The 14,561-nt window shown below is 38.4% G+C and overlaps 1 protein-coding gene across 1 annotated transcript; it reads right to left on the reverse strand.

Moving 5' to 3' along the window:
• Positions 1-425: 425 nt before the first annotated feature.
• LOC145768446 (protein FAM78B-like) lies at positions 426-12,315 on the reverse strand. Its single transcript, XM_082579937.1, has 3 exons — positions 12,038-12,315; positions 5,690-5,837; positions 426-4,871 (listed from the first exon to the last, which is right to left on the reverse strand). The coding sequence occupies exons 1-3, from the start codon at positions 12,301-12,303 to the stop codon at positions 4,290-4,292; spliced, it is 996 nt and encodes a 331-aa protein (XP_082436063.1). The 5' UTR covers positions 12,304-12,315; the 3' UTR covers positions 426-4,289.
• Positions 12,316-14,561: the final 2,246 nt, after the last annotated feature.

The raw sequence follows: 14,561 nt of genomic DNA on the forward strand, positions 1-14,561 counted from the left end.
CTTGTTATGATAACCAGCATTGGGCTATTAGCATCAGGCCTGGATATTCACTGCATGTTCATGGTCACTTGTTAAAATCTGTCATTTTTACTTTGATTCAACAATTTGGACTCTTCGAGGGCTCTTTCAACATAACCTCGGTTGCAACAGGGTGGTGAAATCTTTATCTTTGGATTGCGAAAGCCTCTTTAAACGTTAAATCCTAACAATCCCTCATTGGCCTACTTGTAGGTCTGGTTACCACGACTGACAGAAATATATTAGGCTCAATCGCGGAGATAGGTCACTGAAAAATTGGAGCAGTTTGAAATTTGATTAGGATAAGATTCAAACTTTTGTCTCCTGGTTTTGTTTTTATGCAGCCCTGAACTTGCACGTTATTTTAATGGTCTCTAAAGTTCATAAAAACATAAACAACATTTAATTGATTTTGTTTTATTTTCATATGTCTGATTAAATTCATTTTCATCAAAAATAACGAGAAAAATTTAAATAACAAGACAGATATGCTATAGCTCATGTTTTGCGCAAATCAAACGTGAAATAACATTGATTGTTAAAATTTCATTGCAATACGAGTAACAACAAAAAGATAGCAATAAATAAATTAAAGAACTAAAATAATAAAGAAATAAACAGAGCTGCAGTCACGAGCGATGATAGTAATTGTGTAATAACGTTTTGATCAACTTACAGCTTTACTTGATTCAATGTGTGGACCGTTGAATCAATGTAAAAAACGGTTGATTTATTGTCTGGGTATCGACAGTATTGTTAGACTATGTCGAAGATAAAATACTAAAGTCCTTAAAAGATGCCTGATTAAGATCAGGCTAAAGTCAAGTTTCGAATTTGTGAAATGAAGAACTGTTACATTAACAGTAAATTATCCATTACTACTTTTCTCCTGCTGAGTAAAGTCTCTTATACCCTAAATATTTTGAAATAATGGTCACTTCAAGTGACAAAGCAAAAGAGCTAAAAATATGATCTGTGTGTTTCTATTTAAGAGAATATACGAGTTGGTTGTGTAAAATGGTCTAAAAAGGATTATATGTGTCATTCTTTGGCGCAATAAAAGTTGCTTCCATAAAACGACCACAAAACATGACTGAGTTTATTTTAAAAAGGAAAACACTGCACTTCATGATAATGTGCTGCATCGTACAAGAAGTCGTAAAAAACAAACGTAATAATTACAGCGCTTTAGTTTAAGCTTGATTGAACAAGAACAAAATCTCTTAAAAGTTAAGGAACTTTTCAACCCAAGGAACTCAAGGGGGCAAGAACACGACAAATAACAAAAACCGAAAGGACAATTTCCCTTCGTGAGAGGGCGTAAAATTGTAACAGAAAATTGTCAAAAGATTAGACGTTACCAAGATTGAGATACCCGTTTTTCCTGTGTTCTACAGTACAGTAGAAGTGCAGTTTGCAATAAGACGCTTTGAGAAAAACTTCAAACCGAGAGGATTTAAGACATGTTTTTATATAAATTTGGATGACAGTAATGACGACACAATAATTGATTATTGTTTTTTAATAATTTTGATCAACATATGTAACAAGTAACATAATTATTTTGCACACAGTTGTGAAGTAGGCTAATTCAGTTTGACATTCGACATCAGAAAGCCAATGCAAAAGTGATGTAAGACGTCCTAAGGGAAAGCAATAGAAAGGGCATCGGATTGAAGAAGACGTCTACTGCAAAATTTGTCCATAACAACTTTAGGAGCACAGTGAAGCTTGTAGGAGCTACTAAGCAATAGGAAGAGAACGGCTGGGCAAAACACAGTGATTATAAAAACCGCTAGATGACAGCAGAGACTACGCACTGACACACTGAGCAAATTAACAAAGAAACTGGTGCGAAATGTTTCAGGAACAGCTGGTATAGACGGCATGCACATAAAACACATGTCTCTGAACGGCGCATTGCTTCACCAACGTTTCAATGCAAACTGAAGGTATTAGAGCGGTAAAATTTTTGTGTTGATGGTTGCACACTTGTGTAACATGCCAAGTTAGCTCAAGACAACATTGCATTATAATGAAAAACGTTTAATTAGCCAAGATATCTATTGATTGCACAAGCACAAACAACCTCAGATGATAAAGTAGGATACAGAAGGACTTTTCACCAAATCATTAATTTTTCAAACTGACTACGTAAAACAAAATTAGTCTGAAGAAAATGTGTAAAATTTTCAAAAAAAATTTTCAGTTGCATTTAGTAGTGTCGCTTTGTTGAAGGAGGCTAACCTTGTTACGTATGACATACTACAAGCAGTTAATGAACTGAAAATTTGAGCAAGGAACAAATGCAAACAGATAGCCTACGTGTCTAGTTGCTGGGCACATTTTGACACAAATGCCGTGCTGATAGCTTTTGTGCATGTAATCTGGGGTCCAAAGTGATTACATTTTAACGATGTAGACTGAGAATATCCCAGACAGCAAAATTCGCCATTTGTTCATTGCTCCCGTTGAATCATCTGCAGATGTTGAATTAACGTACAAATGACGAATTTTGCAGTTTGCTTTGTCACCTTCCATGCCTCTAGAAAGCTGAAGTGTTATACATTTTTAATGTTTTGACAGCCGAACTATTACTGAGGTAGCTCACAAAGTGATTTTGAGAAAGTAGGCTTGTATTGAAAAGCTTCCCCTCTGCATTGTGGCTGTACTTGGACATGCCCTACCATGTTTATATGTCATCTGTTTATGGATAGATATTAGGATGTGATGACGCCAAGTTTTCAGAGCATTGGAAACATGTTTAGCATTTTTGTTGAGATGGTTTGACGTTTTAGAAGGTTTTTTATTACAATAATAGAATATCGAGCTAGAATCACAAGAATTACAAAAGTGTTGCCAGATGCTGTCAGATAACATTAAGACGATGATACAAGATTGAAAATACACCCTTGTAGAATGTAGATGTTCCAAAATAAGTTAGACAAAATTTTAAAACGTTGCAAATATGTTGAGATGGATAGCAAAGAAGAGTTCCTCCAGCTTTACATTTAACTGGCTGTAACAAGTCAAAACCGGTTTGAGATGCCTGACCATTTCCATGCAAGCACAACACACGCGACCATTAGAAATAGTAATCAATAAATTTTGTTGTGCAATATTTCTCTGAAATCTCTTGCAGCGTTTCAAATCACTAGTGCGTAAATTCAAGTCGATTAAGAATTGAAACAACATAAAATTACATTTCATTAACGAGAAAAAATAGTTGATTGATCACTTAGTTAAAACTGTGAATAATTTTCACAAAACTCAGTCCCATTGTTGTAAAAATAGACTACGGCAAGAACATTGTATTGACAACATTTTTAGTATTTTTCAGAGTTTTGATCACAGAAAAACATAAAAATTTATGAGATTGTAGAAAACCGTTTTGTTCCTCCCAGCTCTACAAATCAAGTTTGTGTTTTCAAGCTATGGCCTTATTTATACCAGCACAATTGAACTTTTGTAACAATCAACTCAATGTCTTAAAAGGGAGGTGCTATCAATTTCAATATGCATATTGTTGTTGCATCGTGCAAACCTAGCCAAGCAAGTTTTTGCAAGAAACCATGTTTGTGTTGAACGACCCTAATTGGAAGGCCCATAACGCGTTTTGTTGCTGAGATACTGTCAACTTGCAAACAACAAGTGACTTCCTTAGAAAACATAATGTAGTTAGAATAAATAAACCAAGAAACATAAGTGCAAAAGATCTTTTATCTTTCTCCTCGAAACACCGTTCAATCAATCCAAGAGTTACAAACACAACAAAAGCGAGTTTTTGAAACAAAATTTCTCACCACACTTGCAATCTGTGCGTGTGTAGTGTATGTTTAAGCTGTGTACGTACAATTCGTTCGTGTGTGCAATCATGAAGATCCTACTTGGAGTGCGCAGTGTTCTTCAAAGATGTGTATTTGTTCCATTGTTGTCTCTCGTACAGTGAGACCTTGCTAATCAGACCTACCCCATTGCATCCAATAACATCGATTTAGCGAGGTTGTCTCATCAGAAAACAAAAAAGTGTATGCATTGGAAGCAATAGGACAGAAGAGGATCTTGATCAATCAAGTTTGACTGTAGCTGCAATTTTCAAGTCTAGTTTTATAATCAACAAAAACGACCTTTTTATGGGGCATGACAAGCTACAAAGACACAAATAGGACATAGGGTCATTGTTGAGGAACTTACAATGACTCTGTTCACCTTTGAAAGAGTAACACGCAAAGTATGAACAAGGTAAACAATTACTCAATGAATACAAGTCGTCACCTGGTGAGGCGCTGTAATCGAATCAATTCTTGTTTGGACACTTCTTTGACAATAGATTCTTTACCATGCATAGCTGAGCAGCCGTTGAAGAATACTAGTTCATTTGAATCTCTGTGTTCTTCTTTGGCAGGGACCACAACAACGTCTTGGTTGTCTGTTGGTCTCCAAATTAATGTCTGGGCGTTGTTAGCACTCGGCCTTACCAAAGCAGTTATTGGTATCTGTCCAACGTAATTACTATTGCTATTATTGTCTGTAACAACCCCACGACGTCGGGTCTTTGTTGAGTTGTTTATGAGGTTGACTTCGCAAGGCCCGTTTGACACCAGGGGTTGTTGTTGAATGGGAGCGGAGACTATGTTGGCTCGACGGCCAAGTTCCTTTTGTGGGTCAATGTCAATTTCCAGATTAAATCTCCATCTGACGGTTTTCAAAACGAAAATTTCTTTGGTCGTTTCATTGACAGCAGCCAGCCAGGTTATAAAACTTTGGTTTCGGACTATCCTGGTGAGATGGGCGTTTGTACCTTCACTTACTGGTATATCCCACGTGACGGATGGATAAAAATTGTCATTCATCTGCAAAAAAGTTTAAAAATGTAAATTTTGTATGTTTGAAATACTGTGAAAAACATATTACGTTTCGTGATATAATGTGCGTAGTGGGTGTGCAATTAAGTCAAATCAATATGTGCCAAATTAATCTTAATTGCGCCAAAACAGACAACCGATCAACGTTTTCTCTCTGACATTATAAAGAGTTCTATAGCTTACTTCAACGTATTTTGTTTCAGACATAAGATGACAAAATTTCGGCAACCATCAGCCATTCCCCGCGGTATATGCCCCGGCACACCAATTTGTCAGTCAAGAAATTGCAGAATAGAAAATATATGACTTCAGTGCGGTTGACATTTCCAAATATTTGATTTTTGAACAGACGTGTATTCCCCTTCAATGTGGTTAGTATTTCAACCATTATACTACTAATAGGTATGGTTCGATTCCAGGCCGGGTTACACCACAGATTTTGAAAACGATATTGATTATGTTCTTTCTGACCCAAAGCCGTGGGAATAAGTTGGGATGATAATGGTAAGAAAGTATGATTACGGCAGGGATGTAGCCACGGGGGAAGAGGGGGGGTTGGGCTTGGGTAGCAATCGCCCCCCCCCCCTAAAAAAATACCATAGTAATTTATGTTAAATGAAGTTTGTCCCCCTACAGTTGCTTTTGTTCCTTGAAATTTTCTTTCTAGCTACGTCACTGGGTTACAGCAGAAGGGGTGTGGTACAAATGGATAAATATTGAGTTGTAAATAATCCTTAATTTATACAGACTCCTATTGAGCAAGCAATGATAGCATTACCATTAAGACATCGGATGACTACACTTACAGTAAGGTTCATTCGTCTGTAGCCATCGGTGGGTCCCACAATGGTAGCTATTTCCGTAGTGTTGCCATACCAAGGGTAGGATACCCCGTCGCTGTCGCTCACAGCGGAAATTTTTCCTGATTTCAAAGCAGGGATCTCCCAGCTTGAACTGCAAAGCAAAACCAGTGATTAGCTTTTTATATTCCAAATTTGTAGACTCAAACTTGCTTAGTTTCAAATGGTAATGTGCGCGCATGCCTCGCAAAAAAACAAAACTGAACAAATTTCATGGCATAGCACAAAATATCAGTTATTTGTTTCATAATATGATTCTCAACAATTGGGTTTTGGGAAGTAGGCTACAGTCTGAACAAGATAGTCTGTCACGTGGTCTATCATCATCCCATGGTTGTGACATCACATGTTACAAAATACAGGCAATGTGAGTAGAAGGCATTGTTTGAGATTGAATGGATTTCACTCGCACACTTTGTACTTTTAAATTCGGAAATTTTTAAGTCTATAATCTCTTGTCGTTGATGGTTTTTTCATCTTCAAAAACAAGAAAATCATTAGTCTTCGCTACATAATAGTCGATATCCTATAGGGGAAAATGTGCACCAAAACAGCTGTTTTATTCCAACCACAGTAAAATACTGAAAGCTTAAAGCAATCTGTTGCGAAAAGTTTTACAATGTCTGTAAGAAACCAGGGAAATCAGCCACAGCATCAAGCAAGTGTTGCTGAAAAAGCAGCACTCTGAATAACCGAAAGATCGACATGAAGAAGCTGTGGTTGGCAAAACTAAATAAGTTACAGTTTACTCTGACGTTATCTACTAGAAATTGTAGTATCAGAGAGAAAGGCGATGGTAAAAGGGAATACAAAAGGAATTAACCGGTCACACTAGTCACATTATTTTATGTAAATGTAATGCAAATAATGCGTATTGTGATGTACATTATCAACTACTCGGGTATCCAACTTATTAGCATTTAGCTTGCGAAATGGCAACGCTTCCCCTGCCTTTGTGAAGTACGTTCACGACCGTTTGGCACTGGTGGAGGTTGGTATACCTCAGTGCTAGTTTCAAAGTGTTATTGTGTAGGGTTTTATGAACTGAAAGAGTAAATGTGCTTCTCACTGTACACAAACATCTGTTGTCCACTCAGCGCTCAGACATTAACATTTTCAAAACTTTACCGTGACGTCACTTCCGGAAGCAATGCGTCAAGAGACAGTTTACCATCCCTGCTGTCCAGAGTGTTTTAAGTTGCGTTGAAAAAACGTTTTCTTACGTTAGTCAAACCCACATGCACGGAAAAGCTTTGCGTAATCCAAAAGTATGTTTACATGAAAACATAACCGAAGGCTTCCGCGATGCACGTTGAAACTCATGCGAAAAAATGCATATTGATTCTTTTACTTGATTAGATTTTAGCTTGACTGAAGACGATATTCTTCTGGCTCGTTGCACAGAGTTTTTGCTTTATCCATAATTTACTGAATCAAGTAGCCTAAAACAGGCCCGTAATCATACATTTTAGCTTGGGGGGGGGGGCTCAAAAGCTGTTGCGAAGTAAAAGGCTATGCACATAACATTTGTAGTTGCAATGAGTCTAATTTGCGGTTTTTCGGACAAAGGCACGGCATATGTTATGAAGTCACAAGGTGCTAGATAGCAGTAATTTCGAATGATTGGGATAATTCCATCCAAAACATGGGTAATTCCAGCCATGATGATTGCAGAATAGAATAGATGCAATATTTTTAACACACAACTTTGTCAGGAATGACCCTCGTGACTTTGTCTGGTACAGGTCTCCACCAAACCAATTTATCCCCTTTGGGGTGTAATATTCGCCAGTAAACTTCAAAAAACTCTAACAGCTATCCAATGTTGATGGATTTGTTTTTAAGAGATATTTATGGACAATATTTCCAAAACCAGCATCTTACTCCATTGTAATTGCTTTTACCTGAGATGCTTTGCCAAAAAAAATCACCCAAATTTAAAAATCATTATCGTGCAATCTGTCTGGAATAACCCTATAACACCGACACACGCCCCATCGGCCTGACACTACAGAGACAGGCATGGGTGCGCCTCAACCGTCTCCGTACGGGCGTCGGGCTTTTCCGCTCAACCATGCACCAGTGGGGAATGGCTTCTTCCTCCTCCTGTGAATGTGGTGCCGAGGAACAGACCGCAGACCACATCATCAATGACTGTACCATCTTCAAGCCACCTAACGGAGTGGAAGGTCTGCGTGTCATGGGTGATGAAACTAAAGACTGGCTGCTCTCTAGCAGCTTTCCAGTGTAGTCCGGGAACATCGTAAATCTGGGGTGGTAAAAGGATAGACCCTCGACCCCAGAAGCTCAGACGACGACGACGACGAACCCTATAACTATTACTCTACCAGTAGCCTACATCACAACTACAAAATTACAAGCAAGATAATTGTACAAAGTGACATAGGCTATGAGAATCAAAACAAATTAAATATAGAAAGTCTTGGGTCTGGGATTACTCATTTGGAAAACCAAATGTAGCTTGCCTGGCAGAGTTTGCATTGATGAAGTCCCTTGATATATCGTTCACATTCAAGCTAGAGACTTCTTCTTTGTGTACATGCAACAGCAAAAAATTGTACAATCTGTCATGAGACATAGATGTTCTTAAACAAGTTTTTAAACGCTTCATTGCTGAAAATGAACGTTCCCTGCAAGCATTAGTTGATGGTGCTAACAGAATCATTTTCACCAGTTTTTTGACTTCCCTAACAGATTTGAATACAATATGTATCTCTTACTTTGAGCTTGGGGGGGCATTGCCCCCCCAAGCCCCCCCGGCAATTACGGGCCTGGCCTAAAATGAAAGGAAGCTAATCTTTGAGCTCACATTTAAATATATTGATAGTGCGGTGCTTTACTAAGACCACAACTTCATGCTCACGCAGGGTGTCAAACCGTCGACGTATGGATCGTCGGTTAAGTGCTAGAACTGCTCGTATAGACACACATAATAAAGCATATCTTTATTCCGTTGTCTCCCACAAAAACATGCCATTTTTTTACCTTTGGGTCCATTGGACTCTAACTACACACAAGGCAGAGATTGTATACAGTACACTGAAGCAAATCAAGGCGATATATGGAGTGGATCCTTAAAGAAACTATAAAAGTAGTGGACAAACAATAGGAAAAGTTGATTTAAAATAACAAAATCAAATTGACTGCAAAATTTTCTCGCTAATTGCTTGAATACATTTTGTTAACCTATCCGAGGCATAGGGCATCCGTGTTTTCAACAGTGGGTTTTAGAAGTAGAGATTCTTATGCCCCTCGCTGGAAAAAATAATGAAATATTCCGAACTGAACACATTGCTCGCTCATCTAGTTAACAATTAATTAAACTACTCCAGTGTCAATTGATGTATGAGATGAAATGTGCCTAAAAGCAAACATGAGGGTATCTCTGATGGATTTTCAAAGATTCCCTGAAAGCCTGTGTAACATCACACAAGACTATGCAAAACGCCGTCAAAAATACACTACCGAAATGTTCGGTGGTCTCAAAAAAATATGATTTGAAATCTAATTTCAATGTAAATCAAACTTTGTAATTGTAACTTTTGCAGAAATCTAGTTTTTAATTTGATGAGTGTGCATCTTAAATGAAAAAACAGTTCCTTCTGACGAATCAATGTAAAAAGGAAAGTTTGTGAAGTGGAGCATTTTTCAGAAGGTTTGTCTTCGAAAGTATGAAATATGTTCTTTGGTTTTGTCACAAACGGTGTTTTATCAAAGGGGAAAGATGCAAGAGACGAGGGGGCGATCTGTCTTTCATGGCAAGCTGAAGAGGAAAAGTGGAGCAAGATAGAAGATTTCGTGTCACACACACGACATTTGCATACAAGATATGGCCATTGGCCTAAAGTATGCTCCCTGGGTGTAAACTTCTGGTCAACTCACTACTGGTTACAACCGCAACTACATTCTGGCCTAAATTAATCCCTAGAGTATTATAGCTGAATGCCAAACATGCAGGAGAAATCTATGAAGCCAGTAGACTGCGTCAGACTGAATTCAAAGGGCGCTTTTTTGTAAAAAAGCGACCGCTTTAATTGCCGTGCTGACACAAACTAGCGAAGTTTGGGTCAAGCCAGGCGCGGATTTATGGGGGGGGGCCCGGCCCCCCCCCCCCCCGAAATTTTGTGAAAAATTGTATGTTTCCGCATCAAATGGTTTGATATGCTTCTAAACAGCTGATATTAGTCCCTCGGCATCACAATTGATGAAAATGGTTGTTTTAATGTCTATTTTCTAGCATATCGTATATGTCGTAGTATCATTGTTCATATCTGTTTAGCTTTTTCTTTCTTTTTAATTGATTTTCAAATTTTCTGCCCCCCCCCCCCCCCCCCCCCCGAAAAAAACTCTTAGATTCGCGCCTGGGTCAAGCTAATAAGTTTTATGCTCGACAAATGGTAATGCAACAAATTTGTTAAGCCGCTATCCAAAATAGTCTACTGCAATAGACCTAACATTCTCGTCAAGTAAAGCAGGCTATTTTCTTTGCATTACAAAGCACTACACGGTAAGCCAACGTAGTAAGTAGACGGTAGGAAACAGGTGGTTGCAGTTTTGTTTTCTTTTTTAATTTAAGCGAAGATACTGAAAAGCTGAGCAACATCAGGCAACAGATGGTTCGGATGCGCAAGGCTTTTCAGAACATATGATAGATTCATTTTCATTTTATCGTCTTAGGTAAGTCACAAGATTGCAAACAGGCGTGGGACTATGAATCAGGGAATAAGTATAGATACTAATAACCCTAACCCAGTAGCGGGTCTACATGTAGAAAAACAATTTGAGAAGTACCATAATTTTAACAAAGCAAAACTTGTTAATACAAGTGGACAATCTAAAACCGGCGCCCAAAGAAACACCTCGTTGAACGGTGGCCTGGGGGGGGGGCTTATCCTCTAAAAAAAAGTTACAAATATTGCCTTGTCTTGGTCACTTTTTGTGGCCGTTGAATATAGAATTATACCAGAGAAATTGGATACCGTTAACGTAGGCCCACTGGTTATACGTTTGATGCCAGTGCTACATTTTGTATGCAAATATAAGAAAACAGGGACCAGTTTTACATTTATAGAAGCTTGTGGGGGTTTCCCCCTTCTATCAGGTTTTTTTGCACCAAAGTGCTCGTAATATGTAAGCGTAGTTAGCAATTTAAGTGATCTTTAAATTCATACGCATAACATTATGAGCAAAACAACAAAACGATCAGAAGTAAAAATGCTGGTGTTTCAAACGTCACAGGTTTTGTCTTCAGGACTGAAATATAAGCACATAGGCCCTTTAACACAAGAAAAACAAAAAAATTTATCATCAAGTGACGAAAAATATAACTTGCCATGCGTAATTTTTATTATATAACCTTCAACTGTGTGTACATGAATTTTGCTCAAATCCTTAATGATAATTTTCCCACATATCCGTTCGATGCATCACCAGAACCAGACATAACATCAGTTTACTCTTGCACAGGCAGGTTTGTTGCTTGTTTCTTTCAAAATTTATTAATGAGACTTTTACACTGTCTTGAACATAGTAGAATGTATGTTAGACATGAAAAAAAGTATTATGAAAATTTATCTTATGCGTAAAATCATCTAAAACAGATGCAGTTTCATGGTAAACAAGCACACACACTTGGTATAGAAAAAAAAAATCGCATTTTTTATACTGTATGCAATCATGCCTTCTGTGGTGCATTTCTGATAAAAGACTGTGCGCGACTTCCATTTTGCTTCATTTCAAACCACCTTTGAAAAAAACAAGATTTCGTTTTGTTTTTCTCCAAAAAATTAGTTTCATGTCACCCTGTTTTAACAGATCGAATACAGCTATGGCAAAAACCTGGCAGCCAAACCCTTCATATTTTGGATGAAGTTTTCATGGTAACGGTCAAGCAAAGCATAGTCTTATCTCGTGAGGTGAGAAAATGAAATCCCCTTTGTTGGTCGTTAAAGAGCCCTTGAATAAAACCTCGAATCACAGTGGAAAATATGTTCTATCGAGTAAACTCCAATTTTTGTATTTGGGATTCATACCCTTTCATAATCCATCAAAAAATTTCGTCAGCATGAAAAGTTTAATGAACCCTAAACCTAAACTTTAACAGTATAGCAAATTGCTGTTTAAATTGACAACATTCAATTAAAAACGTGGTGAAATTATAAATTAATTCTTCTAATAATGAAATAGTGCCAGCGGTAAGATTCGACCTCTAGCCATTCGACTAGTTTTTGAAACCAACGATTATAACAACGATTTTAATGAACTAAAACTTACCACCCCAGATCTCCATATTCATTGATAAATCTCATGAAATCACAAGCTTGTATCCAACCTACGGTCCACGTCTCTTTGTTACGTATAGGGGGCATGATAACTTGAGCGTGGGCACGGAAGTACGGGGTTCGATACCGCAGCACGATGGGGGATTGTTCTTCAATGTAAGTGGGTGATTGGTCGATGGTAGCCCTTACGTCAGCGATGATCCCGTTTTTACACGGCTCGACACGTTTCTTCTGTGAAACACTTTGAATACATCCCATGTCAGTTCGAACTGGGGTGAACGAACCAAAGTTCTTTTTACGCAATGACGCTTCGTTAGTAGTGTGCAGTTGCTGCTTGTTGAAGCTTAGCGCGTGGCCCAAGTCGAGAGATTTAAATTCTCCAACGCCGAGACACAAAGAGCGAAAACAGTCAACTTCTTCTGCACGATTTCTCTCTGTTCGAAAATTAGGCCGATCTGGGGTGTTGTGGTTATTTGCGGAAGAGTGGTGGAAATGCTTTTGCTCGTTGTTGCAATGGTCTTCTGCCAAACAGGCCTGGAAAAGGTTCTTACGGCACTGGCTGTCAAGAGGCGAAGTTGGTTTTGTTCTTTGTTTCGATTTTTCTTTCGAACTCTGACTGAAGTGTTGTATTTTATTGTCAATGTTGTAATTTCGCTTAAAAGCTGCTTTATTTTCAACAGCTTTAGTAGGATCTCTCTTCGGTAAAGAATATACACCACAGAACTTGCACTTGTGTTCTTTTGTCGAAATACGGCACAGACACTGCACAGAAGCCGCGATGTCCCGATCAAGCTTATTGTGATCCCTTGAATTGTCGAATAGTTTTCGTCCGTTTTTAAGCAATCGCTTGCGGCACAGGTTTAATTCTGACGTGGCAGTATCGAATTTTGGCGTTGATGCAGATTTTGCACAGACTGTTGTAGGCTCTCGAGAGGGGGGTGTTTCTTCTCTCGGCAAAGAGTCAAAGCTGTTGGAGAGTTTTTGGTGGATTTTTTTAATTCCTGTTGATGGATCGTTTAACAGTTTTATTGAAGGAAACAGCTGTTTCGGGTTTACCTTCCCGTTTGTTGCTTCACTCTTGTCACAAGTTTGAAAGTGTTTCTGAGTAAACAAGTTTTTCTCCAATAGACTTGGGAATATAGAAGTATTCGTTTTGCTTATACCAAAATTTTGCAAAGATGCTACTCCTTTGACTGGAGGAAATTCTTGCTGGTGAGAAGCTGCGTTGGTGTTGCAATTCAGCTTCAGTTGCTGTTTATTTAAAGAAGAAAAATTACGATTTGCAGAACCACCTGAAGGAGTGTTTGTTTTTGGAAGAAACTGCAACTCAATAAAATCAGCTATATCAGTATGTAGCTGGGTCGATGGCTCCAAGCTAGCTGTGCAGCTGTTGAATCTTCTATAGCAAGGCGGGAAAGCCGGAGCTTCAATCTGCGTGGCTTCAGCTAAGTTCCGAGCTTGACAAAAAGCGGATTGGGTTCGTCGGAGCAGGCGTGGGATACGGCGAGGCGGAGATACGAAAGCTTCTGTAGAAAATTGTCCTTTGAGGAGATCCTCGTCGTTAGGGGAAACAGAGTCTTTCGACTTGGTTGGTTTAATTATCTGTGGAATACTTTCACAGAATCGTCGTTTATGGGAACTTTCTTTAGCCAACTTCTCCAGACCGGTTTGAGCGTGTTCTGGTAACGAGGAAGTTAGGGACTCCAAATGTCTGTGCGGATTAGTATTAAAACTAGACCGGTTGAAATGAATTGATTTCTTGGAGTGCGTTTCCGAACTTGAAAAGCTTGACTGCCTTATCGGATTCGCTTGTTTATGACTACCGGCAAGTTCGCTTTTTGTTGAATCAAGAAGGTTTGAGTTGTCGTTATTTTCGTTCAAATTCGCTGTAACAAAAACGTCGCTTTCAATGATTTGGAAAGGCATGTCGAGTGAACTTGCACCGCCATAGTATTTTTCATAAAGTACTGATGCTTCTAAACTAGAATTTATCAACTCACACCAAGTGTTTAGTTATATAGTACATTACCTGGAAAACTAAAAACTTGTAATTTTTCGGTGGCTTAAAAGTAATTAATCACATTATTGAGAAGCGTGCTTATACATCTTAAGTTAAACAGGACAAACCTGAAGGCAAAAGTTTAAAGGGTTCACTGATAGCTTTTTCACGTCTCCTTGATTTGGTTTTTTCTTGCTTAAACTTTTCGGCTGTTGTTGTTGTTTTCTTTGTGTTTTTAATGTCCAAGCTTAAGCAAACCTGTTTTGGTTGCTTCAGTGTGCACTCCGAAACTCTGTAAAACGATTGACATGTTTCAACGTTCCATCATTTCCTAATGGTATATGCATAACCTCGAAAGCTACAAGCCTTTATAGGTCTAGCATATTTTGATAAATTCTGGGTTATTTCATCCATGCCATATCACGATCTTTCCTGGCCAAGGATACAATTAAGCTGCTACCATTAGCCCAAAAACGCCATAACAATTGTAACAATTTTGATATCAACCAGATCTTAC

Source organism: Aplidium turbinatum, chromosome 4 (assembly GCF_918807975.1).
Source record: "Aplidium turbinatum chromosome 4, kaAplTurb1.1, whole genome shotgun sequence".
Taxonomy (NCBI): Eukaryota; Metazoa; Chordata; class Ascidiacea; order Aplousobranchia; family Polyclinidae; genus Aplidium; species Aplidium turbinatum.